General features: G+C 36.0%; 1 protein-coding gene across 1 annotated transcript in view; it reads right to left on the bottom strand.

Annotated features, from left to right (window-relative positions):
- DACH2 (dachshund family transcription factor 2) overlaps window positions 1-27,215 on the bottom strand; it is a 907,788-nt gene that overhangs the window by 132,372 nt on the left and 748,201 nt on the right. The window contains exon 6 of the mRNA XM_073880945.1: window positions 9,783-9,955. Coding sequence (XP_073737046.1) covers window positions 9,783-9,955 — 173 coding nt within the window. The remainder of the gene's footprint in view (window positions 1-9,782; window positions 9,956-27,215) is intronic.

The following is a 27,215-nucleotide window of genomic DNA, read 5'->3' as shown; positions in this document are numbered from 1 at the left end:
AAACTATTAATTCTGTTTATTGTTTGTCTCTTCCCATTAGATTATAAACCTTAAAAACCACCTGATGCATAATAGGGACTCAATCATTGGAAAACAAAAAATACGGATTGACCCACAAACTTTTTAAACTAAGTATCAGTGGCTTATTCTGATTCAATTAGTTAACAAATGGGCTTGTTAACAAATGACAATTGAGTCTACCTGAATTAAAATGAGGAGCTAACATGACTTATACATTAACATAAACTGTTTTCTGATATAGACTCAATCAGAAGAAATGTAAACACTGAAACAAGTGTAAAGAAAGTGAGATCTATAGTACAGGGAGGAAAATTGAAGTGCAGAAATATTAAAATAGTTGCTTCCCGACCTTTAACCAGAAATGTTAAGTGCTAGAAATTAAATGCAATTTGTAGGCCAGTCAATTCACTAACTTGATAACCTCTATCGTATAGTCCTAATATTTAAATCACATGCTGTAAGACCAGCTTCCAAAGGAAATTTGGATCACAGTCTCATGATCATCAGTGGCAAAGCATAGGCATCAGCTTAACACAGACTATGCTGAAGAAGAGGAGGAGGTGTTTAGAAGGATATGAAAACTTCTTTTAATATCACAGCATGTTGTTGTTTTTTTTTCCAGGGACATTTTTAAATGATATGGAAAAAAGGTAAAGTTTTACTTGAAAGTAAAAAAAAAAAAAAAGATATGTAAATAAGAATAATTTAAACATATGAATAAATTTGGTAGCTCTTTTTGTGAACTTTCATAAATTTTAATATAACTAAACATGTATTTTGGACTTTTGGTGTAATGTGTCCTAATCTTTTTCTGTACATGTTTCTGATACAAATTTATTTTTGTGCAGCCAAGGTTTAAAATGCTGAACATAGGAGTACCTGGGTGGCTCAGATGGTTAAAAATCTGCCTTCAGCTCCGCTCATGCTCTCTGGGTCCTGGGACCGAGCCCCACCTTTTTGGGCTCCTGGCTCAGCAGAGTCTGCTTCTCCCACACCCTCTGCCTCTCCCCACTGCTCCTGCTCTCTCTCTCTCTCTCTCTCTCTCTCCACTCAATGAATAAAATATTTTTAAAAATGCTGAAAATAAAGATATAATGGAAATACCAGCAGATCATTAATTGTAGAGAAGCTAGCAAAGGTGACACTATAATCACATTAGATTGTATATTCTGTGGACTGAATATCTCCCCTAAATTCATATGTTGAAACTCTATCCTTAATGTGAAAGTATTTGGAAATGGGACTTTTTTGGAGGGAATGAAGTTGGGGGAGCTCTCATGATGGGATTAATGCCCTTTTAAGAAGAGATATGAGAAAGTTTGCTTCCTGTCTATCTTTGCCATGTGAGAACACAGTGAGAAGGTGATCATCTGCAAACCAGAAAGAAAGCTCTCACCAGGAATCAGAAGGCACTTTGATCTTGGAGTTTCTAGTCTCTAGAACTATGATAAATAAATTTACTACGTTTAAGCTACCTGGTCTATACTATTTTGTTACAGCAAACCACTGAGTTAAGACAATATAATACACAGCAAAGATGGTGAACCAGGTTATTGTGGCTTTCCCTAATTCACAGTGGATTTGCCAGAAAGAAATCAAATTTCATAATTATGACATTTCTTTCAAAATGTTCAGTGTTATATTTTCTGATAATACTTTGGAAGGTCAACTGACTCTAAATGGTCAATATCATATAAAAGGTATGGTGACCTCAATTCAAATATTTTGCAAAACAATGAGCAATACTAATTAAAATTTCAGTTTTTTGTGCCAAAAAGCTGGGATTAAAAACAAATCTGTAAGGGTGCCTGGGTGGCTCAGTTGGTTAAGCGACTGCCTTCGGCTCAGGTCATGATCCTGGAGTCCCGGGATCAAGTCCCACATCGGACTCCCTGCTCAGCGGGGAGTCTGCTTCTCCCTCTGACCCTCCCCCCTCTCATGCTCTCTCTCTCTCTCTCTCTCTCTCTCTCTCATTCTCTCTCTCAAATAAATAAATAAAATCTTTAAAAAAAACAATTCTGTAAATGGGAGAGGGAGTAAGATGGTGGTGGAATAAGTGAACCCTAGGCGCCTTTCATTCCATGAACACAACTAGATAATTATCAAATCATACTAAATACCTCAGAAATTGACATTAAGACTAACAGAACAAATTCCACAAAGGTAGAGAAGTGGACACGTCAAAAAAGTAAGGTGCAGAGATGTGGTTTAGGGGAGAAATGGATCCTGGGTGTTACAGAGGGGAGGGAGCTGTGATCACAAGAAAGGACCATGAAAGAAGACCAACAGGGGAATGCACAACAAGAACATTTCCCCATAGCCACTGATTTGGAAAATGAGGTGGGCTGAATTCAGTGAGTTCTTGAAACTAGCAGGGCTTAAAGCCAGGAGTTTTAAAGGTCAGTGGGCTTAGCTGGGGTAGAGTCCTGAGGGCACTGCCCTTTTCCTGGAGAGAAGGCAGGCAAAGAATCCAGGGGCAGATGTCATGGAAAGAGTGATCTGAAGAATGCCTGGGAGCACAGTGGGAGATTATTTGCTCTTATTGGAGCATGTCCAGAGAGTCAACATTCACAGACAAGCCTCTTTTGGAACAATGGAGATGGCTGGTGCCATCTCCCTCCCCTGCACCTCAGCATAAACACAAAGCTACCAGCAGGAAGTAGCCCAGAACCAACCCTGGGTTCCTAATTTGCTTAGACCAAGCCCTACTCCCCTGCTTTGGCAAGGTCTTCCCTTCTCAGTCAAGCTTGCCTCAGTTTCAGCACAGAGTGCCCCTCCCAAAAAAGATGAGTGTGAACACCCACCCACATCAAGTCTCTTGACCTGAGAGTTCTGCGGGGCCTCAGCTCTGGTGGAAGTGGTGTCAGGTCTCATTTAACAAGCAGACCAGGGCTCACCTTGTTAAAACTTGACACATTCAGGCCAGGGACGAAACACTGTCAACAGCAGGCAAGTAAAGACTGTACAGACAACTGGTCTGAAGGAAAGAGCAGCCAAAACACAATAGCAGAGCACACATAGCACACACAGGAGACACTCCCTGAAGCACTAGGCTGGGCACTACATGACCTCTTCTTCATAAGGCCATTACTTTCAGGAGCAGAAGACATAACTGCCTTTTCTAACACAGAATAACACAGAAACTTAGACAAAATGTGAAGATGGGGGAACTTATTCAGAATGAAAGAACAAGATAAGGCCATGGTGAGAGATATAAGCAAAAAAGTAAGAGTGACAAGTCTGATTGAGAATTTATTTTTTTCAAAGTTTTTATTTATTTATTTATTTATTTATTTATTTATTTAACAGAGAGAGAGAGAGAATGAGCAGGGGGAGGAGCAAGGGAAGAGGGAGAAGCAGGCTCCCCATTGGGCAGGGAACCCCATATGGGACTTGATCCCAGGGGTCATGACCTGAGCCAAAGGCAGATGCTTAGCCAAATGAGCCACCCAGGTGCCCCTGATTGAGAATTTAAAGTAACAATCATAAGGATACTCACTGGTCTTGAGAAAAGAGTAGAAGGCATCACTGATACCCTTACCACAGAGATAAAAGAGTTAAAAATGAATCAATCAGAGATGAAGAATGCAGTAAACGTTAGAAACAAGCTTGATACAATGAACAGGAACCTGGAAGAAGCAGAATGAATTAGTGATCTAGAAGAGAAAATAATGGAGCACAATGATGCTGAACAAGAGAGAGAAAGAATTATGAAACATGAGAATAGACTTAGAGAATTCAGTGACTCCATCAAACGTAAAAACATTTGTATTATAGGAGTTCCATAAGAAGAACAGAGAGTAAAGGGGACATAAAAATTTTTAAAGAAATACTAACTGAACACTTCCCTAATCTGGGGAAGAAAAGAGATACCCAGATCCAGGAGGCACAGAGAGCTCCCATCAAAATCAACAAAAGCAGACCCACACCAACACATATTTTAGTTAAATTTGCAAATTGATAAACAGTGATAAATAACCTTAATGATAAATAATCTTAAAACCAGCAGGGCAAAAGAAGTCCTTTACATGCAAAGGAAGACCCAGAAGCCTAGCTGGAGATTTCTCAACAGAAGCTTGGCAAGCCAGAAGGGAGTGGCATAATATATTCAAAGTGCTAAATGGGAAAAATCTGCAGCCAAGAATGCTGTATTTAAGAAAACTAGCATTCAGAATAGAAGGAGAGATAAAGTTACCCAGACAAGCAATAACTAAAGATCTAACAATTGTAAATATTTATGCCCTCAACTTGAAAGGATGCAATTATATAAAACAATAACAAACAAAAAGGAATGCATTGATAATAATACAATAATAGTAGGGGACTTTAACACCCCACTTACATCAATGCACAGATCATCTAAACAGAAAATTAACAAGGAAACAATGGCTTTGCATGACATTGGAACAGATGGACTGAACAGATATTTTCAGAACATCCACTCCTAAAACACAAAGTACATATTCTTTTCAAGTGCACATGGGAAATTCTCCAGAATAGATCATTGAATCTGACAATACATTAAAAAAAATCTTTCATCATGATCAAGTGGAATTTATTCCTGGGTTGCAAGTGTGTTTCAATATTCACAAATCAATCAATGTAATATATCACATCAATAGTAGAAAGGATAAGAACCATATTATCATTTCAATAGATGAAAAAAATTGACAAAGCACAACATCTATTCATGATAAAAAATTAAACTAAAAAAATGTAGGTTTAAAAGGAATAAACCTTGAGGCACCTGGGTGGCTTAGTTGACTGTGTCTGACTCTTGCTTTTGGCTCAGGTCATGATCTCACTGGTCCTGAGATCAAGCCCTGAGTCGGGGTCTGCACTCAACAGGAAGTCTGCTTGAGGATTCTGATTCTTCCCCCATTCTCATGCTCTCTCTCTCCCTCTCTCTTAAAGAAATAAATATTTAAAAGAAATAAAAGAACATATCTTAACATAATAAAGGCCATATATGAAAACCCACAGATATTATCATCCTCAATGGGGTGAAACTGATAGATTTTCCTCTATGGTCAGTAGAAAGACTGGGATGTCACTATCACCACTGTTATTTAACACAGTACTGGAAGTCCTAGCCACAGCAATTGGAAAACAAAAAGAAATAAAAGGTATCTAACTTGGCAAAGGAGAGGTAAAACTTACACTATTTGCAGATGACATGATACTATGTGTAGAAAACTGAAAAGGCTCCACAAAAAAGAAAAGAAAAGAAAAGAAAAATCCTGCTAGAAGTGATAAACAAATTCAGTACAGTCACAGGATACAAAATCAATGTACAGAAATCTCTTGCATTTCTATACAACAAAAAAGAAGTAGCAGAAAGAGAAATTAAGGAATCAATCCCAATTATAATTGCACCAAAATCCATAAGGTACTTACGAACAAACCTACCCACAATATGTAAGACTTGTACTGTGAAAACAATAAAACATTGATGAAGATGACACATAGAAATGGAAAGATATTCCATGCTCATAGATTAGAAGAATAAATATTGTTAAAATGTCTATACTACCCAAAGCAAGCTACACATTTAATGCAATCCCTATCAACATACCAACAGCAATTTTCACAGAGCTAGAACAAACAATACTAAAATTTGTATGGAACCCCAAAAGACCCTGAATAGCCAAAGCAATCTTGAAAAAGAAAAGCAAAGGTGGAGGCATCGCAATTCCAGATTTCAAGTGATATTACAAAGCTGTAGTGATCAAAGCAGGATGGTACTGGCACAAAAACAAGTACATAGATCAAAGGAACAGAAGACAAATCACAAAAATGAAGCTACAATAATATGGTCAATTAATCTCTGATAAAGAGGGAAAAATACAAAATGGGAAAAAGGCAGTCTCTTCAACAAATGGTGTTGGGAAAACTGGACAACAACTTGGGAAAGAATGAAACTGGACCACTTTCTTACACCAAACATAAAATAAATTCTGAATGAATTAAAGACCTAAATGTGAGACATAAAACCTTTAAAATCTTAGAGGCAAACACTGGCAGTAACCTCTTTGACATTGGTTTTCTAGGTTTGCTCCTGAGGCAGGGGAAACAAAAGTAAAAATAAACTATTGGGACTAAATTAAAATAAAAAATACTTCTACACAGTGAAGGAAACAATGAATAGAACTAAAAGGAAACCTAAGGAATTGGAGAAGATATATGCAATTGACATATCTGATAAAAGATTAGTATCCAAAATATATAAAGAGCTTATAAAACTCAACACCACCAAAAGGAATAATCCAATTAAATATAGACAGAAGACATGAATAGATATTTTTCCAAAGAAGACATACAAATTGCTAACAGAAAAATGAAAAACTGCTCAACATCAATCACCAGGGAAATGCAAATCAAAAGTACAATGAGATATCTCCTCACACCTGTCAGCAAGGCTAAAATCAACAACACAAGAAACAACAGGTGTTGGTGAGCATGTGGAGGAAGGAGAACACTCTTGTGCTGTTGGTAGGAATGCAAACTGGTACAGTCACTCTGGAAAACAGTATGGAGGTTCCTCAAAAAGTTAAAAATAGAACCATCCTACAATCCAGCAATTGCACTACCAAGTATTTACCCAAGGAATACAAAAATACTAATTCAAAGGGATACCTGTACCCCGGTGTTTATAGAAGCATTATCTACAATAGCCAAATTATGGAAAGAGCCCAAGTGTCCATCAACTGATGAATGGATAATTAAGTGGTATATATGTATAGAGTGGTATATTATTCCGCTATAAAAAAGATGATATCTTGTCATTTGCAATGACATGGATGAGCAGAGAGTATTATGCTTAGTGAAATGTCATTTGGAGAAAGACAAGACAAGAAACATATGATTTCACTCATATATGGAATTTATGAAACAATACAAATAAGCATATTGGAAAAAGAGAGCAAGGCAAACCAAGAAACAGACTCTTAACTATAGAAAACACTTATGGTTACCAAATGGGAGAGTGGTGGAGGGATGAATTAAATAGGTGGTAGGGATTAAGGAGTGCACTTGCTGTGATAAGCACTGGGTGTCGTATGGAAGTGTTGAATCTCAATGTTATAGATTTGGAAACTAATATTATATTGTCTATTAACTAACTGAAAGTCAAATAAAAACTTAAAAATCTGTAAATGTAAATAGAGAAAACGTTTTGTTTAAATAGTCCCCATAGCCTCCAAATAGTAGTATATGAAAAGGTCTCAATTACATAGGTTTGCCCACTGCCAGTAGGATTATGATAGATTGAACTTGAAAGTGTTCTTCACCAAGAAGCATATTGAAAACATATTTCTATTAAAGTATACATCAACTGAAGTGTGAAATTTCTGTCCTTATAGCTTAGTATCATATTGATAACTATTCTTGAAAGGAGTGCTAAAAATTTCAATATATTAACACCCATTTGACAATTAATTAGAAAGTTTTATTATGCTATTTCCTGTGAATTATTTTTAAAACTAATAGTTACAATTATATAATAATATCTTTGCAAAAAAATAAACAACGTGGAAACAATGTCAAAAGCTTCTCACTATTCACGGAAATCAACTCTTTAAAAACAAAACAAAATAAAACTTTATTTTCTTCATTTCCCTACCATCCTCTGATGGAAATCTACTTCTATAGATCTGTAGAAAAATTTTATCAAAGAGCATTCAAAATAAATGTATTGTTTTCAACTGACTTTGGTCAAAACAATTATATGAAAGTAGATCTAATTTTCATATTTGTTAAGACTTAAATAAGCATGTTATCTAATATCAACTTTTAAAAAGCAATATCCAATTTTATGTCTGTAAAAGTTCTGACTTTTTCTAAAGTTGCATATGAAATAAATCAGCAGTAGAAAATATAGTTTTATTGCTTTACTATGTTAACAATATTTGGATTATTTAAGGAGAAGATAATTATTCTTTCCATTTCCATCATCATCACCACCAATAACCAAATGCTAGTCATGAACTCCTCCCCAAATGCCTCTTCACTCCAAATAATGGTGAAGCTACCAAATGTCCCAAGCATTCAACCAAAATGTAGCTGATTCAGTTTGAATAATCATCATTAAGAAAGCTAAATAAATGTATTTTTGAAAAGCCATAAACATACCTCTACTGAAAGTGGTTTTTCATCATTTCAAAGCAAGTACTTTAAAACATGCTTTCTTTCTTAATAGTTTTCTAATTTTGTGTGAGGTCATTTACTTAGTAGGTCACCCAATTTCAAAATCATGGGAAACTTATTCCATCTTTTAAATATGTTCATGGATGATTTTTTTCTCAAAGATAATTCTGTTTCCTAGTTTAGCCTCTGATCAAATATTCAAACAACAAAGTTTTGATTAGCTACGATAGACTGATCTATTGTGGGCGACAATCTTTGTGGGAAGCATACTTCTACCTGGCTATATAAATATATATGGAGCTTAATAAAAATTATCAATTTTTCTTGTCCTTTCTTACAAAGTTTAGGTCACAGATTTTCCTCATTATTTTAAAAATCCCCAAAGCTGGAAGCTAATTTAAAATGAAAAAAAATCCAGAATTTCACATTTCCTCTTTCTTTTACATTCCCCCATGTACATCTATTACAATCATATCAATATTGCCAAGGTCCAGGTCAAATCCAACAACTGCAATGCTTTTTGTGATCTTTTCCCCCTCTTTTTGCCAAGCTAGGTATAATAAGTCCCTCCTCTAATTCCCGTAACACGTGATGATATTCTATGCCATTCATCACAGTCTGTCTTGTTATTGCAAGCTAAATGGGTACTTGTTGTTTCTATCACATTTAGTTTGTGAGTACTAGAAGTCAGGGATTATGTATTCTTTACCTATATCTCATATTGCCCAATACAATATGTAAACATCAAGAGTATAATATTTGTGGAAAAAATAAAAGAACAAAGGGACAAGTTAATGGGTTGCTCTTATTAACTATACTCTTTTGATTCTATGTACCCTTATATCACCTCCTTGCCAAAAGAAAAAAATATTAAAAACCAAGTTTACATCATACTTGGAGAGAAGGCAGAGAGGCACCATGCCAAACTAAAAGAAGACATCAGGACAGATTATAAAATATTATTTGTGTTTCATTACCCAATGGTCATGAAGTTTTGAAAAAAATAGTATTCTAATGATGATAATGCTATTAATGTTTCACAGTTTTTAACCTATGTTTTACTCACATTATCTCTGGACAGCCAATGAAGTAAGTGGGATAGATCATTACTATAACATTTAGTTAACAGTTGAGGAAACAAGTTCATGCAGGTTAAATGTCATATCCAAGGTTATTGAGCTAAAGTGGCAGGATCAGAATCAAAACGTAGTTCTTTCTGACTACAAGTCCTGCATGGTATATACTACCCCAGAACTGCCTCCCAAACACCAAAAAGAACACAGTGCTTACTTTATTTCACCCTAGCAATGGTAATGATTTCTGTACACTATTCTGTGTCATTAGTCTTGCTATGCCTCCCACACACTGTGTTCTGTTCATGATTACAAGACATGAAGCTAGAATTAAAGGTGAGATCTGTGGTCATGGAATAAAAACAAACAAACAACAACAAAACACTTTAGCAGGCCTAGTCAGGAATAAAATCAATACTATATGCTAATCAACTGAGTCAATGAGCTGTGTGTTTATACTGAAGATTCAGTGGTATTGCTAATATTTTCTCAAAATTTACATGTAATTAAAACCTGTGTCCTCTTCCAAATCATGGTTCTTACCTTTATAACAGAGGCCCCAGCTCTGGAGAGTGGACTGTGAATCTGGGCTGCAGCAGCCATGTTGGCAATAGTATTAAGATGGTTCATCTGATTCATTGCCATGGCAACTGATGCAGGAGGTAAGCTGACTGGAAGTAGGGGATGAGGCATCATCATAAATGGCAGATCCAGTCCTAAAAGAGACAGTGCATGTTAAATTGCTACATCTGGAAAAGGAAAATCACATCAAAATTGATGCTATGAAATAGTAAAAAAATAATTATCTGAATTCTTTCCTGTTGGCTTTTTTTTTAAATCAAGTTTTATTATATCCTAGTATCTCTTTGGGCAATTAATGGTACCTAGGATTTAGTATTGTTTTATACTTTTTAAAATATTCCTATATCCATAAACTTTATCTATTCCTTGTTCTTGCTCTCACTCTCAAAATATTTATAAGATGCAATTTGTTTTACCCATAAAAATAAATAAAAATCTTTATGCAAAACATCATTTTGTTTAATAAGTAACTTTCTTTTTAATCATTATAATATACTGATGTGTTAGTAGCATCTAACTTAACAGTGGTCCTGTTAAGACGGGATGTACATTCACTAAGCTTCAGAATTATTAAAGAAAATAAGACTTGGAAAAAAAAGAAAAAGAAAATAAGACTTGGAATATGTTCTTTAAAAAAAATATTTTATTTATTTATTTATTTTAGAGAGAGTGTGCAAGTGAGGGCAGAAGCAGAGGGAGAGAGAATCTGAAGCAGACTCTGCACTGAATGCGGAGCCCAATGCAGGGCTCAATCTCATATTCTCGAGATCACTACCTGAACCAAAACCAAGAGTCTGATGCTTAACCAACTAAGCCACCCAGGTGCCCCTTGGAATATGTTCTACCCTTTTAGTTATAATCTCTAAGATGAATGCTGTGGCTCTAATTTGAATTCTTTATCAATAAGGAGTAACTCCCCTATCAAAATATTCAAACTATTTTCAGTTTAATAACAAATATCAACATCATTGAGTAGTATCTAGAATTCTGTTTGTTTTCTTATGTAAGGTGAAATAGTTTTCACACATTTTAAATTTCTTAATTAATATCTTTCAAGTATTATCCACATTACACTTGTGGTAGCCGCAGATATGTCATCATGAAAAATGTAACAAATTAAAATTGTTGTCTACTTACCCCTTATGAGGTTGGGATTTGTGAGTGAACATCTTTGAGCAGAGGTTAGGGGGGGTTAGCCTAATATTACAGATATTAACATCACTATAAGTAAACCATAGTACTTTACAATGTATTTTAAACTATTGCCTCAACAGTAATCTTGCCTTCATTTGGACAGAAGCTCAGAAACCAGTAATATTTAACAGATGTTCTGAAACATCCTTGCCTATAATTTTCCTAAATTATTACATATTATAGAAATCTACAATGGATAGTGTTTATGTTGATCCCACATACAATTATCTACTATTAATAATATCCTTTTATCTTCTTTGCCATCCCCTCATTTTTTCTTGCTTCAAAGATCACAACAGCTAGGGGACAACAATGAATCAATTGGAAATATATTCAGAGTCCCCCTAAATCTTATTCCTTAAAACAACAGTAACAGTAACATAAACTTTCAAAACACATACTTTTAGTGCAAAAAGCAGGCTAGAAAAAAATGCTATTAGTTGACTTAAGATCTGTCACCTGGGCTCAACAATGATAGTTGAATTAAAGCCATTAACAACAACAACAACAAAAAAAAAAACCCACACCAAAATTGTGTGATATAATAAAACACACTTAACAGGTCTCATGCAACACTAAAGTGGTCATCTCAATTGAAGGAGCTCCTATATAAATAACACAACAGTCACCAATATTCGTGATAAAAACAACCATAAAATGTACTGTTAATAGAATTACACAAGGGTTTATTTTTTTAAGATTTTATTTATTTATTTGAGATAGCACGAGAGGGAAGAGGGTCAGAAGGAGAAGCAGACTCCATGCTGAGCAGGGAGCCCAATGTGGGACTCGATCCTGGGACTCCAGGATCATGACCGGAGCCGAAGGCAGTCGCTCAACCAACTGAGCCAGCCAGGCGCCCTACACAAGGGTTTAAAAAATGTTAGAAACTTAAATTCTGCATGGAAACCAAGAAGGAGAACATAGTCTACTTCCTATGACTGCAGATCCCCATAGAATATTAAAAAAATATTTTAAACTTTCCCCCTATCAATTTACTTATGGCTCACTACCTCTAAATCCTTTCAAGGAGCAATTTGTCAAACCCAACTTTTCAGTTATGAAATTTCCTTCTGTGATTATTAATTTATTAGAGAAGCCTCAATACAGAGTAAACACTGAATTAAAAAATGGCCTCTGGGGCACCTGGATGGCTCAGTTGGTTAAGCGACTGCCTTCGGCTCAGGTCATGATCCCAGGGTCCTGGGATCGAGTCCCATATCAGGCTCCCTGTTCAGCAGGGAGTCTGCTTCTCCCTCTGACCCTCTTCCCTCTCATGCTCTCTATCTCTCATTCTCTCTCTCTCAAATAAACAAATAAAATCATAAAAAAATGGCCTCTGCATCCCCTTTTAAACTACAAGTTTTTCAGTTAGCCTTCCAAAATTACTTTGATGTACATGCATTTTTATACTATACTCATCATATGACTTTGCTATAATGATATTACATAACACATATTAAATTAATTGCTGTTTATCTTTTCCCTAAACCTTCACTTTATGCTCAACATAATAGTAACCATCAATGACGTAAATAGGTTTCTATATAAGGCTCTCATTTACCCAAGATAATTATAGATCTCAATTCATCTTTGCATACTCAGAGTTTTAGTAGAAAAATTGGTCAAACTGCAGATGAAAAGTAGCTATCAGTGTCTCCCTTTACCACACAAATGCTTAAATACGCCTTTGTTCAATTTACATTTCCCTTAATAGTGTAATAATCTGTCCTCATTCTCCAAAGATTTTCAGCATCATTCAGACACCAACTGGCCATATCAAGTCATATGCCTACTTAAAGTCCAATTGATGTGCAAATTAAACACAGATTACAAACAGAAATTAACAGCCTATTGACAGTTTTTAAAATACAATTCATCAAACATTTCAAAAGACCCTGAAGGACTTAAAAATTACACTTTCAGATCATGACCTGCAATAACTGTCAATTGACTATAATACCCTAGACTCTAAGCTAATATTTACATCACTGGCTAGTTTAACAGTGACCCCATATGAGCTGCACATGCTAAACATATGCAGATATTGAATTATGTAAGTCAACCTTTTACCAGAGTTGAAAACCTTAAATTAAGAGCCATCAAAACTATACCACGCTCTAACAATCTGGCTTATTTAATAATATGCCTGAAATGTATAGACTTTTAATAGTATGGTAATTAAATTATTTTTTAAAATCACCAAAATGAGTCTCTCCTTCCTGTTAACCCCAAGGTCATCATGCTAGCTACTGTAAGCATTATTTCTAAAGCATCTTGGTATGCCAGCAACTCTTATAACTTTTATGTAAGTGAATGGCACAACCTCTTCCTAACTATTAAGGCTACAAACTTCAGTAATACTCTAACTCTCCTAAAATCCCATACTCATTTGATTACCAAGTCATGTTGACCTCTGTAACATCTTGCCATTTCTAGTCAGGTACCAATCCTATCATACTTGTTTGGTACCCTGTCTTCTGATTGGTTCTCCTATGCCATTCCATTTGCTTTTCCACTCCAATTTTAGGACTTTAGTGGCTACTTAATGTCTCCAAAATAAAATATAAGCTCTTTGGTTCCATGTGAAGTTACTTTTCTAGCTTTGTTATCTCAGGATATTCCTCTATGTATGCTCTACTCTAGTTCTCTAGTTGCAGCATTCTACAATTTGAATTCACCTTAGCTTACTCTTATTCATGCCTCTATCTGGAATCTACCTCTTTAACCCTATTTATTTGGGTATGGTAAAAGTCCTTCCTTTTTAAATCAATAGACTTCACTTTTAGAAAAGTTTTAGGTTTACTGAAAAAAATGAGCAGAAATTACTCAGAATTTCCATATATCTCCTCTCCACCAGCAGTTTCTCTGCTGATTAGTATCGTTGTATTAGTGTGACTAATGAATCAATATTGATACATGCTTACTAACTACAGTACATAGTTTGTATTAGTGTTCATTCTTTGTGTTGCACATTGTATGGATTTTCACAAATGCAAAATATCATGTATCAATCTTTTAGGTATCATACAGATCAGTTCCACTGCCCTGAAAATCCCTTGCATTCTACAGATTTATCCTTTCATTATTACCCTTGGATTTTACTGTCTCTATAGATATGTCTTTCCCTCAATGCCATAGGTGGAATCATACACTATTTTTTTTTCAGACTGGCTTTGTTTCACTTAGAAATATGCACTTACAGTTCTTCCAAGACTTATTTTTGAAATTTTTTTTCTATTCAAGTGTAGTTGACAATCAATGAATATTAGTTTCAGGTGTGCAAGACAGTGATTTCATGAGTATATACATTATGTTATGCTCACCACAAGTATAGCTACCATCTGTCACCATACAACGCTATTACAATATCATTGACTACATTCCTTATGCTGTACCTTTTATTCCTGTGATGTATTCATTCCATAACTGGAGGGCTATATCTCCCAGCACCCTCACCCATTTTGCCCATCCCCCCACCGGCAACCACCGACTTGTTCTCTAACAAGAATGATTCTGTTTTTCATTTGTTTATTTCATTTTTTTTAAGATTCCACAAATGCGTAAAATCATATGGTATTTATCTTTGTCTGATTTTTTCACTTAGCATAATACATTTTAGGTCCCTCCCTGCTTTGCAAATGGTAAGATCTCATCCATTTTTATGACTGAATAAGATGACTAAGATGACTGAATATATATATATTCATGATATACGTATATATATTATCAATAGACTCAGATTGCTTCCATATCTTGGCTACTGTAAATAACACAACATTAATGATGTACTGTATGGTGACTAACATAATTAAAAAATTATAAAAAATAATTGCAATAAATGTAGGGATGAATATATCTTTTGACTTAATGTTTTCATTTTTGGGGATAAATACTGAGTAGTGGAATTATTGGATATAATATTATATTTTTAATTTTTTGAAGAACGTCTATACTGTTTTCCAAATTGGTGCACAAATTTACATTCCCACCAACAGTGCACAGGGGTTCCTTTTTCTCCATATCATCACCCAACTTATTTCTTGTCTTTTGATACTGGCCATTCTGACAGGTGTAAGGTTATAGTTTTGATCTGCATTTCTCTGATGATTAGTGATGTTGAGTATCTTTTCATGTTTACATTGACCACTGTATGTGTCTTTGGAAAAATACCTAATCAGTATCTCTGCCCATTTTTTTTAATTTGTTTTTTAGATTTTATTTATTTATTTGAGAGAGAGAGACAGAGATAGTGAGAGAGAGCACAAGTCGGGAAGAGAGGGAGAAGCAGGCTCCCCACAGAACAAGGAGCCTGATGCGGGACTCGATCCCAGGACCCCAGGATCATGACCTGAGCCAAAGGCAGACGCTCAACCAACTGAGCCACACAGGCACCCTCTGCCCATTTTTTAATAAGATTGTTTGCTTGTTTGTGTTTTGGTGTTGAGTAGTAGAACTTCTTTTTTTTAGTTTTTATTTAAATTCCAGTTAATTAACATACAGGGTAATATTAGTTTCAGATGTACAATAAAGTGCTTCAGCACTTCCATACATCACCTGGTATTCATCACAATTACTGTACTCCTTAATCCCCATCACCCACTGAACCCATCCCACCACCAAACTCCCTTCTGGCAATAATCAATTTGTTCTGTATAGTTAAGAATCTGTTTCTTGGTTTGCCTCTCTCTTTTTTCCCCTTTGTTTTGTTTCTTAAATTCCACATATGAGTGAAATCACGTGGTATTTGTCATTCTCTGACTGATTTCACTTAGCATAATACTGTCTACCTCCATCCATGTTGTTGCAAATGGAAAGATTTCATTCTTTTTACGATTAATATTCCATTATATATATATATATATATATATATATATATATATATATATATAGGGAGCCCATCTTCTTTATCCATTCTTCTGTCATGGATACCGGGCTGTTTCCATAATTTGGCTATTGTAGATAATGCTGCTTTACATAACAGGGTGCATGTATCCCTTTGAAGTAGTAATTTTGTATTCTTTGGGTAAATACCTAGTAGTGCAATTGCTGGATCCTACAGAAATTCTATTTTTAATCTTTTGAGGAACTTCCATACTGTTATCCAGAGTGGCTGCACGAGTTTACATTCCCACCAACAGTACAAGAGGGTTCCCCTTTCTTGACATCTTTGTCAACAACTGTTGTTTCTTGTGTTGTTGATTTTAGCCATTCTGACCAGTGTGAGGTGATATCTCATGGTAGTTTCTATTTGCATTTCCCTGTTGATAAATGATGATGAGCATCTTTTCATGTATCTGTTAGCCTTCAAAATGTCTTCTTTGAAAAAATGTCTATTCATGTCTTCTGCTCATTTTTTCATTTTATTATTAGTTTTTTCAGTTTTGAGTTTTATAATTTCTTTACATATTTTGGATACTAACACATTATCAGATATGTTATTTGCAAATATCCTTTCCCATTCCATATGTTGTCTTTTAGTGATTGTTTCCTTTGCTGTGCAGAAGCTTTTTATTATGATGAAGTCCCAATACTTTATTTTTTCCCTTGCCTCAGGAGACATACTTAGAAATAAGTTGCTAAGGCCAATGTCAAAGAAGTTACTGCCTGTGTTCTGTTCTAGGATTTTTGTGGTTTCAGGTTTCACATTTAGACCTTTAATATATTTTGAATTTACTTTTGGGTATGGTATAAGAAAGTATTCACATTTCTTTCTTTTGCATGTGGCTGTCCAGTTTTCCTAAAACCATTTGTTAAAAAGAGTTTTCCCAGTGGATATTCTTTCTTGCTTTGTCAATGATTAATTGACTATATATTTGTGGGTTCATTTCATGGTTTTCTTTTCTGATCTATGGATCTCTATGTCTATTTTTGTGGCAATACCATACCATTTTGATTACTTCACCTTTGTAGTAGTAATATAAATTGTAATATAATTTGATGTCCAGAACTGTAATGCCTCAAGCTATGCTTTTCTTCTTCAAGATTGCTTTGGCTATCTGGAGTCTTTTGTAGTTCCATATAAATTTTAGGATTATTTGTCTGAGCTCTGTGAGAAGTGCTGGTGATATTTTGATAGAGATTGTTTTAAATGTGTAGATTGCTTTGGGTAATATAGACATTTTAACAATACTTGTCTTTCCAATCCATGAGCATGGAATATATTTCCATTTCTTTGTGTCATCTTCAATTTTTTTCATAAATGTTTTATACTTTTCAGAGTACAGGTTTTTCACCACCTTACGTCAGCAAGGTATATATCTAGGTCTCTTACTATTTTTGGTGCTACTATAAATGGAATAATTACTTAATTTATCTTTCTGCTGCATCATTATTGGTGTATAGAAATGCAGCAGATTTCTGTACGTTGATTTTTTTATCCTGAGACCTTACTAAATTTGATTATCACTTCTAGCAGGTTTTTAGTGGAGCCTTTTAGGTTTTCTATATATAGTTCATGTCCTCTGAAAATAGTGGAAATTTTACTTCTTTGTCAAATTGGATGTCTTTTACTTGTTGTTGTTGTTGTTGTTTTCTGATTGCTGTGACTAGACATTCCAGTACTGTTAAATAACAGTGATGAGAATGGACCTTCTTTCTTTCTTCCTGGCCATAGAGGAAAAGCCCTCAGTTTCTCCTCATTAAGGATGATGCTAGGGTGTCTTTATCTGGTTTTGTATTAGGGTAATGCTGGCCTCAAAGAATGAATTTGGAATTTTTCCTGCCTTTTCTATTTTTTGGAATAGTGTGAGAAGAATAGGTATTCAATTCTTCTTTATTTTTTATTATGTTATTTTAATAACCATATATTACATCATTAGTTTTTGATGTAGTGTTCCATGATTCATTATTTAAGAATAACACCCAGTGCTCCATTCAATACATGCCCTCTTTAATACCCATCATCAGGCTAACCCATCCCCCCAACCCCCTCCCCTCTAGAACCCTCAGTTTGTTTCTCAGAGTCCATAGTCTCTCATAGTTCATCTCCCCCTTAGATTTCTCCCCCTTCATTTTTCCCTTACTACTATCTTCTTCTTTTTTTTTTTTAACATATAATGTATTATTTTTTTCAGAGGTACAGGTCTGTGATTCAACAGTCTTACAAAATTCACAGCACTCAATATAGCACATACTCTCCCCAATGTCTATCACCCAGCCACCCCATCCCTCCCACCCCCATCACTCCAGCAAACCTCAGTTTGTTTCCTGAGATTAAGAATTCCTCATATCACTGAAGTCATATGATACAGGTCTTTCTCTGATCGACTTATGTCACTCAGCATAATACCCTCCAGTTCCATCCATGTCATTGCAAATGGCAAGATTTCATTCCTTTTGATGGCTGCATAATATTCCATTGTATATATATATATCACTTCTTCTTTATCCATTCATCTGTTGATGGACAGCTTGACTCTTTCCATAGTTTGGCTATTGTGGACATTGCTGCTATAAACATCGTGGTGCACATACCCCTTCGGATCACTACATTTGTATCATTGGGGTAAATACCCAGTAGTTCAATTGCTGGGTTGTATGGTAGCTCTATTTTCAACTTTTTCAGGAACCTCCATACTGTTTTCCAGAGTGGCTGCCCCACCTTGCATTCCAACTAAAAGTGTCAGAGGGTTCCCCTTTCTCTGCATCCCTGCCAACATCTGTCATTTTCTGACTTGTTAACTTTAACCATTCTGACTGTTGTGAGGTGGTACCTCATTGAGGTTTTGATTTGGAGTTCCCTGATGCCAAGTGATTTTGAGCAATTTTTCATGTGTCTGTTAGCCATTTGGATGTCTTCTTTCATGTTTTCTGCCCATTTCTTGATTGGATTATTTGTTCTTTGGGTGTTGAATTGGATAAGTTCTTTATAGATTTTGGATACGAGCCATTTATCTGATATGTTATTTGCAAATATCTTCTCCCATTCTGTCAGTTGTCTTTTGGTTTTGTTGAATGTTTCTTTTGCTGTGCAAAAGGTTTTCATCTTGATAAAGTCTCAGTAGTCCATTTTTGCCCTTGTTTCCCTTGCCTTTGGTGATGTTTCTAGGAAGAGGTTGCTGCGGCTAAGGTCGAAGAGGTTGCTGCCTGTGTTCTCCTTCAGGATGTGGATGGACTCTTGTCTCACATTTAGGTCTTTCAACCATTTTGAGTCTATTTTTGTGTGTGGTGTAAGGAAATGGTCCAGTTTCATTCTTCTGCATGTAGCTGTCCAATTTTCCCAGCACCATTTGTTGAAGAGATTCTCTTTTTTCCAGTGGACATTCTTTCCTGCTTTGTCGAAAATTAGGTGACCATAGAGTTGAGGGTCCATTTCTGGGCTCTCGATTCTGTTTCATTGATCTATGTCTGTTTTTGTGCCAGTACCAGACTGTTTTGATGATGACAGCTTTGTAATAGAGCTTGAAGTCCGGAATTGTGATGCCACAAGCCTTGCTTTTCTTTTTCAACATTCCCCTGGCTATTCTGGGTCTTTTCTGGTTCCATACAAATTTTAGGATTATTTGTTCCATTTCTCTGAAAAAAGTGGATGGTATTTTGATAAGGATTGCATTAAATGTGTAGATTGCTCTAGGTAACATTGAAATCTTCACAATATTTGTTCTTCCAATCCATGAGCATGGAACGCTTTTCCACTTCTTTGTGTCTACTACAATTTCTTTCATGAGCATTTTATACTTTTCTGAGTATAGATTCCTTGCCTCTTTGGTTAGATTTATTCCTAGGTATCTTATGGTTTTGGGTGCAATTATAAATGGGATCCACTCCTTAATTTCCCTTTCTTCTGTCTTGCTGTTGGTGTATACGAATGCCACTGATTTCTGTGCATTGATTTTATATCCTACCACTTTACTGAATTCCTGTATGCGTTCTAGCAGTTTTGGGGTGGAGTCTTTTGGGTTTTCCACATAAAGTCTCATATCATCTGCAAAGAGTGAGACTTTGACTTCTTCTCTGGCGATTCGGATGCATTTTATTTCTTTTTGTTGTCTGATTGCTGTGGTTAGGACTTCTAGTACTATGTTGAATAGCAGTGGTGATAGTGGACATCCTTGCCGCATTCTTGACCTTAGGGGGAAAGCTCCCAGTTTTTCCCCATTAAGAATGATATTCGCTGTGGGTTTTTCACAAATAGTTTTTATTATATTTAGGTATGTGCACTCTATCCCCATACTCTGAAGAGTTTTGTTCAAGAAAGGATGCTGTATGGGGCGCCTGGGTGGCTCAGTCATTAAGCATCTGCCTTCAGCTTGGGTCATGATCCCAGGGTCCTGGGATCGAGCCCCACATCAGGCTCCCTGCTCAGCGGGAAGCCTGCTTCTCCCTCTGCCCCTCCCCCTGCTTGTGTTCCTTCTCTCACTGTGTCTCTCTCTGTCAAATAAATAAATAAAATCTTTAAAAAAAAGAAAGGATGCTGTAATTTGTCAAATGATTTTTGTGCATCTATTGAGAGGATCATATAGTTCTTGTTCTTTCTTTTATTAATGTATTGTATCACATTGATTGATTTGTGAATGTTGAACCAACCTTGCAGCCCAGGGATAAATCCCACTTGGGCGTGGTGAATAAATCTTTTAATGAACTGTTGGATCCTATTGGCTAGTATTTTGGTGAGAATTTTTGCATCCATGTTCATCAAGGATATTGGTCTGTAATTCTCCTTTTGTTGGGGTCTTTGTCTGGTTTGGGGATCAAGGTAATGCTGGCCTCATAAAACAAGTTTGGAAATTTTCCTTCCATTTCTATTTTTTGGAACATTTTCAGAAGAATAGTTATTAATTTTTCTTTAAATGTTTGGTAGAATTCCCCTGGGAAGCCATCTGGCCCTGGGCTTTTGTTTGTTGGGAGATTTTTGATGACTGCTTCAATTTCCTTAGTGGTTATAGGTCTGTTCAGGTTTTCTATTTCTTCCTGGTTCAGTTTTGGTAGTTGATACATCTTTAGGAATGCATCCATTTCTTCCAGATTCTCTAATTTGCTGGCATACAGTTGCTCATAATGTTCTTATAATTGTTTGTATTTCTTTGGTGTTGGCCTATATTGCTATATACTTTCCTCTTAGGACTGCCTTTGCTGCATCCCAAAGATTTTCAACAGTTGTGCTTTCATTTTCATTTGTTTCCATGAATTTTTAAAATTCTTCTTTAATTTCCTGGTTGACCCATTCATTCTTTAGTAGGATGCTATTTAGCCTCCATGTACTTGAGTTCTTTCCAATTTTCCTCTTGTGATTGAGTTCCAGTTTCAAAGCATTCTGGTCTGAAAATATGCAGGGAATGGTCCCAATCTTTTAGTACCAGTTGAGAACTGATTTGTGACCTAGGATGTGATGTATTCTGGAGAATGTTCCATGGGCACTAGAGAAGAATGTCTATTCTGTTGCTTTGGGATGGAATGTTTTGAATATATCTGTGAAGTCCATTTGGTCCAGTGTGTCATTTAAAGTCTTTATTTCCTTGTTGATTTTTTGCTCAGATGATCTGTCCATATTAGTGAGGAGGGTATTAAAGTCCACTACTATTATTTTATTGTTGTCAATGTGTTTCTTTACTTTTGTTATTAATTGGCTCCCATAATTGGCTGTTCCCATGTTAGGGGCATAGATATTTACAATTGTTAGACCTTCTTGTTGGATAGACCCTTTAAGTATGATATAGTGTCCTTCCTAATCTCTTATTATAGTCTTTGGTTTAAAATCTAATTTGTCTGATATAAGGATCGCCACCCCAACTTTCTGTTGGTGTCCATTAGCATGGTAAATTGTTTGCCACCCCTCACTTTCAATCTGGAGGTGTCTTTTGGGTCTAAAATGGGTCTCTTGCAGACAGCATATTGATGGGCCTTGATTTTTGTCCAATCTGATACCCTGTGTCTTTTGATTGGGCATTTAGCCCATTTACATTCAGGGTAACTATGGAAATATATGAATTTAGTGCCATTGTATTGCCTGTAAGATGATTGTTACTGTATATTTGCTCTTTTCCTTTCTGATTTCTGTTACTTTTAAGCTCTCTCACTTAAAGGACCCCATTCAATATTTCTTGTAGGGCTGGTTTCATGTTTGCAAATTTCTTTAGTTTTTGTTTGTCCTGGAAGATTTTTATCTCTCCTTCGGTTTTCAGTGACTGCCTAGCGGGCTATAGTATTCTTGGCTGAATATTTTTCTCATTTAGTGCTCTGAATATATCATGCCAATCTTTTCTGGCCTGCCAGGTCTCTGTGGATAGGTCTGTTTCCAATCGAATGTTTCTTTTTTTTTAAGATTTTATTTGTTTGACAGAGAAAGACACAGTGAGAGAAGCAACACAAGCGGGGGCAGTAGGAGAGGGAGAAGCAGGCTTCCCGCCGAGCTAAGAGCCCGATGTGGGGCTCGATCCCAGGACCCTGGGACTGTGACCTGAGCCGAAGACAGACTCTTAACGACTGAACCAGCCAGGTGCCCCATCCAATCTAATGTTTCTACCATTGTTGGTTACTGATCTCTTGTCCCGAGCTGCTTTCAGGATTTTCTCTTTGTCTCTGAGACACATAGGTTTTACTATTAGGTGTCAGGTGTTGACCTATTTTTAATGATTTTGAGGGGGCTTCTCTGTGCTCGTAGATTTTGATGTCTGTTTCCTTCCCCAAATTAGGGAAGTTCTCTGCTATAATTTGCTCCAATATGCCTTCTGCCCCTTTCTCTCTTTCTTCTTCTTCTGGGATCCCAATTATTCTAATATTGTTTTGTCTTATGGTATCACTTGTATCTCAAATTCCGCCCTCGTGGTCCAGTAGTTGTTTATCTCTTCTTCTCAACTTCTTTATTTTACATCATTTGGTCTTCTATGTCACTAATTCTCTCTTCTGCTTCATTTATCCTAGCAGTTAGAGCCTCCACTTTGATTGCACCTCATTAATAGCCTTTTCGATTTCAACTTTGTTAGATTTTAGTTTTTTTATTTCTCCGGAAAGGGTTCCTCTAATGTTTCCATCCTCTTTTTAAGCCTAGCTAGTATCTTTAGAATCGTCATTATGAAGTCTAGTTCCGACATCTCACTAATGTCTGTATTGATTAGGTCCCTGGCAGTCGGTACTCACTCTTGTTCTTTTTTTTAGGTGATATTTTCCATCTTGTCATTTTGTTCAGAGTAGAATAGATGAATGAGAGAACAAAATGTGAGCAGGGTAACAATGACTCCAGATAAATATACACTTAACAAATCAGAAGAGACCTGCAGGTTTTCAATTTCTTCTTGTGTTCCCTCTTCATGTGTAAAATAGCAGCTTGGTGTTCTTTTGGAAGGTCAATCTAGCAATAGGTATCATTGTGATTGAGAGACCAGACTCTAGATCTAGAAAGCCTGGGCTGAATTCTTGCTCTGCCACTCAGAAGCAGTGGGACCTGGGTCAAATTTTTTCACCTTCTGTGTCTTTGTTTCCTGATCTGGCAGCCAAGGAATTCAGAAAGTCTCTCTCTATCTCTCTCTCTCTCTCTCTCTCTCTCTCTCTCTCTCTATATATATATATATATATATATATATATATATATATATATTTTACTTAGATCTTTGGCTGTGGCTTTATCTTGTTCTTTCATTCCTCTGTCTTGGCATTTCATTTAAATCTCTGCCTTCTTCTGTGTTAGAAAATGAAGTTACGTTTCCCTCTCCTGAACTTAATGGCCTTATGAAGAAGAGGTCATGTAGTATGATGGGCCTGGTATAATAAGGAGTGACTCTGGTCTGTGCTGCATGTGCTCTGCTGTTGTGTTTTGGCTGCTCTTTCTTTCAGGCCATTCATCTGCAGAGGCTTTCCTTGCCTGCTATGGGCAGTGTTTTGTTCCTGACTTGAATATGGTCAGTTTTAACTAGGTGTGTTCTGGTTAGCTTTGAAATGAGACCTAACAGTACCCCCACCAGAACTGAGCCCCTGCAAACTCTCTTGTAGGGTAGAGGTGGTATGGGCTGTGGTTTGTTCTGGTCTTCGGGGGAAGGAGCCCTCTGGGCTTGAATGAGTTAAGTGTGACTTGGTAGGGCAGATCCACCAGAGCACAGGGGATGGGACTTTGTGTAAGCAAGTTAGGTAGCCAGTGTTATCACTACACTGCTTCCTACAGGTGGCTCTGTGTTTATGCTGAGAGACTTGGGGGGTAGGAAATGGTGCCAGCCAGTTCCTTTGTTCCCAGACACATATCTTAATGAATGATGCCAATCAGGGAACTGCTCAGAGAACAGTGAATAATCTCTCTAGGGTGTGCCCCAGGTGCTCTTCAGGTCACTGTTTCCATGCTGTCTGGCCCTGGGTCATTTGCCAGTCTTCTCTCTAGGAGCAGAGGAGTGCCCTCCAGGCTCTATCCCAGGCACAGCCCCTGACCTTTCAAACTCCAGGCTTTAAGCTCGGCTGGTTGCAAGAACTCACAAAATTCAGTCCCTTTTTCTTTCCCATTCCAATAGCTTGTTTCCCTTGTGTTGTTTCCCTGTATGCTCCACTGTCTTGTGCCTTTCTACAGGACCATGGCTCCCTCACTTCTGCAGCAGCTGTGATCTCTTTCTCTCCTAACCCTCAGCTATGCACTTCTTACCTTCTTTGATGTGCCCTCTTCCTTTTTGTTATGTAGTTTGTTTTGTCAGTTTTCAGGTGATTTCTGGGGTATTTAAGATGATTTGATAGTTATACAGTTGTGTTTGTGGGATGAGGTGAAACTAAGGTTTTGTCATCATCTTCTAAGCTCTATGTAATTTCTTTATATTTTTGGATATTTACGCCTTATTGGGCATATCATTTCCAAATATATTCTTCCATTCAGTAGGTTGCCTTTTGTCTTATTGATGTTTTTGCTGTGCAAAAGCTTTTTATTTTGATATAGTCCCAGTCATTTATTTTTTTTCCCTTGCCTTAGGAGACACACATAGAAAAATGTTACAACTTACGGCAGAGAAATTGCTACTTGTGTTCTCTTCAAAGATTTGTATAGTTTCAGGTCTCACATTTAGTTCTTTAATCCATTTTGAGTTTACTTTTATGCATGGTGTTAGAAAGTGGTCCAGTTTCATTCTTTACATGTAGCTGTCCAGTTTTCCCAACACCATTTATTGAAGAGGTTGTCTTCCCCATTGCACATTCTTGCCTTCTTTGTCATAGATTAATTGACCAGATAATCAGGGATTTATTTCTAGTTTTTCTATTCTGGTCCTTTGATCTACATATCTATTTTTGTTCCAGTGCCATTCTATTTTGATTACTACAGCTTTGTAGTGTATCTTGAAACCTGGAATTGTGGTACCTCCAGCTTTGTTTTCTTTGTCTCATGATTGCTTTGAGTATTTGGTGTCTTCTGTGGTGCCACAAAGATTTTTGTATTATTTGTCCTAGATTTGTGAAAAGTGCTGTTGGTATTTTGATAGAGATTTCATTGAATCTCTAGATTGCTTTGTGTAGCATGGACATTTTAACAGCATTGGTTCTTCTAATCCATGAGCATGGAAGGTCTTTCCAGTTGTTTATGTCATCTTCAATTTCTTTCCTCGGCGTTTTGTGGTTTTCAAAGTACAGGCCCTTTACCTCTTTGGTTAAGTTTATTCCTAGGTATTTTATTTTACTTGGTGCAATTGTAAATGGAATTTTTAATAAAATTTCTTTCTGCCTCTTTGTTATTTGTATAAGGAAATGCTATCAATTTCTGGGCTTTATTTTTGTAACCTGCAAATTTACTGAATTAATTTATTACTTCTAGTAGATTTTTGGTGGAGTCTTTAGGGTTTCCTATGCATAGTATCATGTCATCTGCAAATAATGAAAGTTTTACTTCTTCCTTACATATTTGGATATTTATTTTTCTTGTCTGATTATTGTGGCTAGGATTTCCAGTACTAAGTTGATAAAAGTGATAAGATTAGACATTCTTTTTTTGTTCCTAATCTTAGAGGAAAAGCTCTCAGCTTTTCTTCATTAAGAAGTTACCTGTGGGTTTTTCATATATGGCTTTTAGTATTTTGAGCTATGTTCCCTCTACAATACCACTTTTACTGAGAATTTTTATAATGAACAGATGTTAAATTTTTTCAAAATTTTTCTGGTGTATTGAAATGATCATATGATTTTTATCCTTAGTTTTGTTGATGTGGTGTATGACGTGGATTGATTTGTGAATATTGAACCATCCTTGCATCGCCAGAATAAATCCTACTTGATTGTGCTGAATAATCCTTTTAATGTATTGTTGAATGTAGTTTGCTAGTATTTTGTTGATGATTTTTGCATGTATGCTCACCAAGGATATCTACCTGTAGTTTTCTTTTTTTAATGGTGTCTGCCTGGTTTTGGTATCAGGGTAATGCCGACCTTGTATAATGTATTTGAAAATTTTCCTTCCTTTTCTATTTTTTGGACTAATTTGAGGAGAATAAGTATTAACTCTTCTTTAAATATTTGGTAGAGTTCACCTCTGAAGCCATCTGGTCCAGGACTTTTTTTTTTTTTTATTTTGGGGAATGTTTTCGTTACTGATTTAATTTCATTACTTGTTATCAGTCTGTTCAGATGTCTGTTTCTTCATGGTTCAGTTTTGAAAGATTGTATGTCCTTCTGTTGTTGGATAAAATGTAAAAGTCCATTAGATCCAGTTGATTGATGGTGCTTTTCAGTTCAATTATGATCTTCCTGAATTTCTGTCAATTTAATATATCCATTTCTGAGAGAAGAGTATTAAGGTCTCCAATTATAATAGTGGATTCATCTATTTTCTCTAGCAGTTCTACCAGTTTTTACCTCACATATTTTGACACTCTGTTAATAGGAGCAAACACATTAAGGTTTATTAATGTCTCCTTGGAGAATTGGCCTCTTTATCATTATGTAATACCCCTCTTATTCTTGACAATTTTTCTTGCTCTGAAATCTGCTTTGTCTGAAATTAATATAGCTATTCCTACTTTTGATTAGTGTTAGCATAGTATATATTTCTCCATTCCTTTACTTTGAATTATGTCTTTAAATTTAAAGTGAGTTTCTTATAGACACCAAATAATTTGATATTCTTTTGTTATCTGCTCTGACAGTCTTCATTCTTTTATTGCTGTTGTTTCATTTTGGTTATTTTGCTTGATACATGATTACATAAGAGGTATATTGCAAGTAATGGCCAAGACATCAACATTCTTAGTCACTAGAGTACATGGGGCAATCTATGTCTGTAATTGGTGTATTTAGACCAATCATATT

The sequence above is a fragment of the Callorhinus ursinus genome, unplaced genomic scaffold, assembly GCF_003265705.2.
Source record: "Callorhinus ursinus isolate GAN/ISIS: 27379988/994484 unplaced genomic scaffold, GSC_fseal_2.0 scaffold40, whole genome shotgun sequence".
NCBI lineage: Eukaryota > Metazoa > Chordata > Mammalia > Carnivora > Otariidae > Callorhinus > Callorhinus ursinus.
Note: the sequence above shows the minus strand (reverse complement) of the source record. Positions and strands in the feature narration are given on the sequence as shown.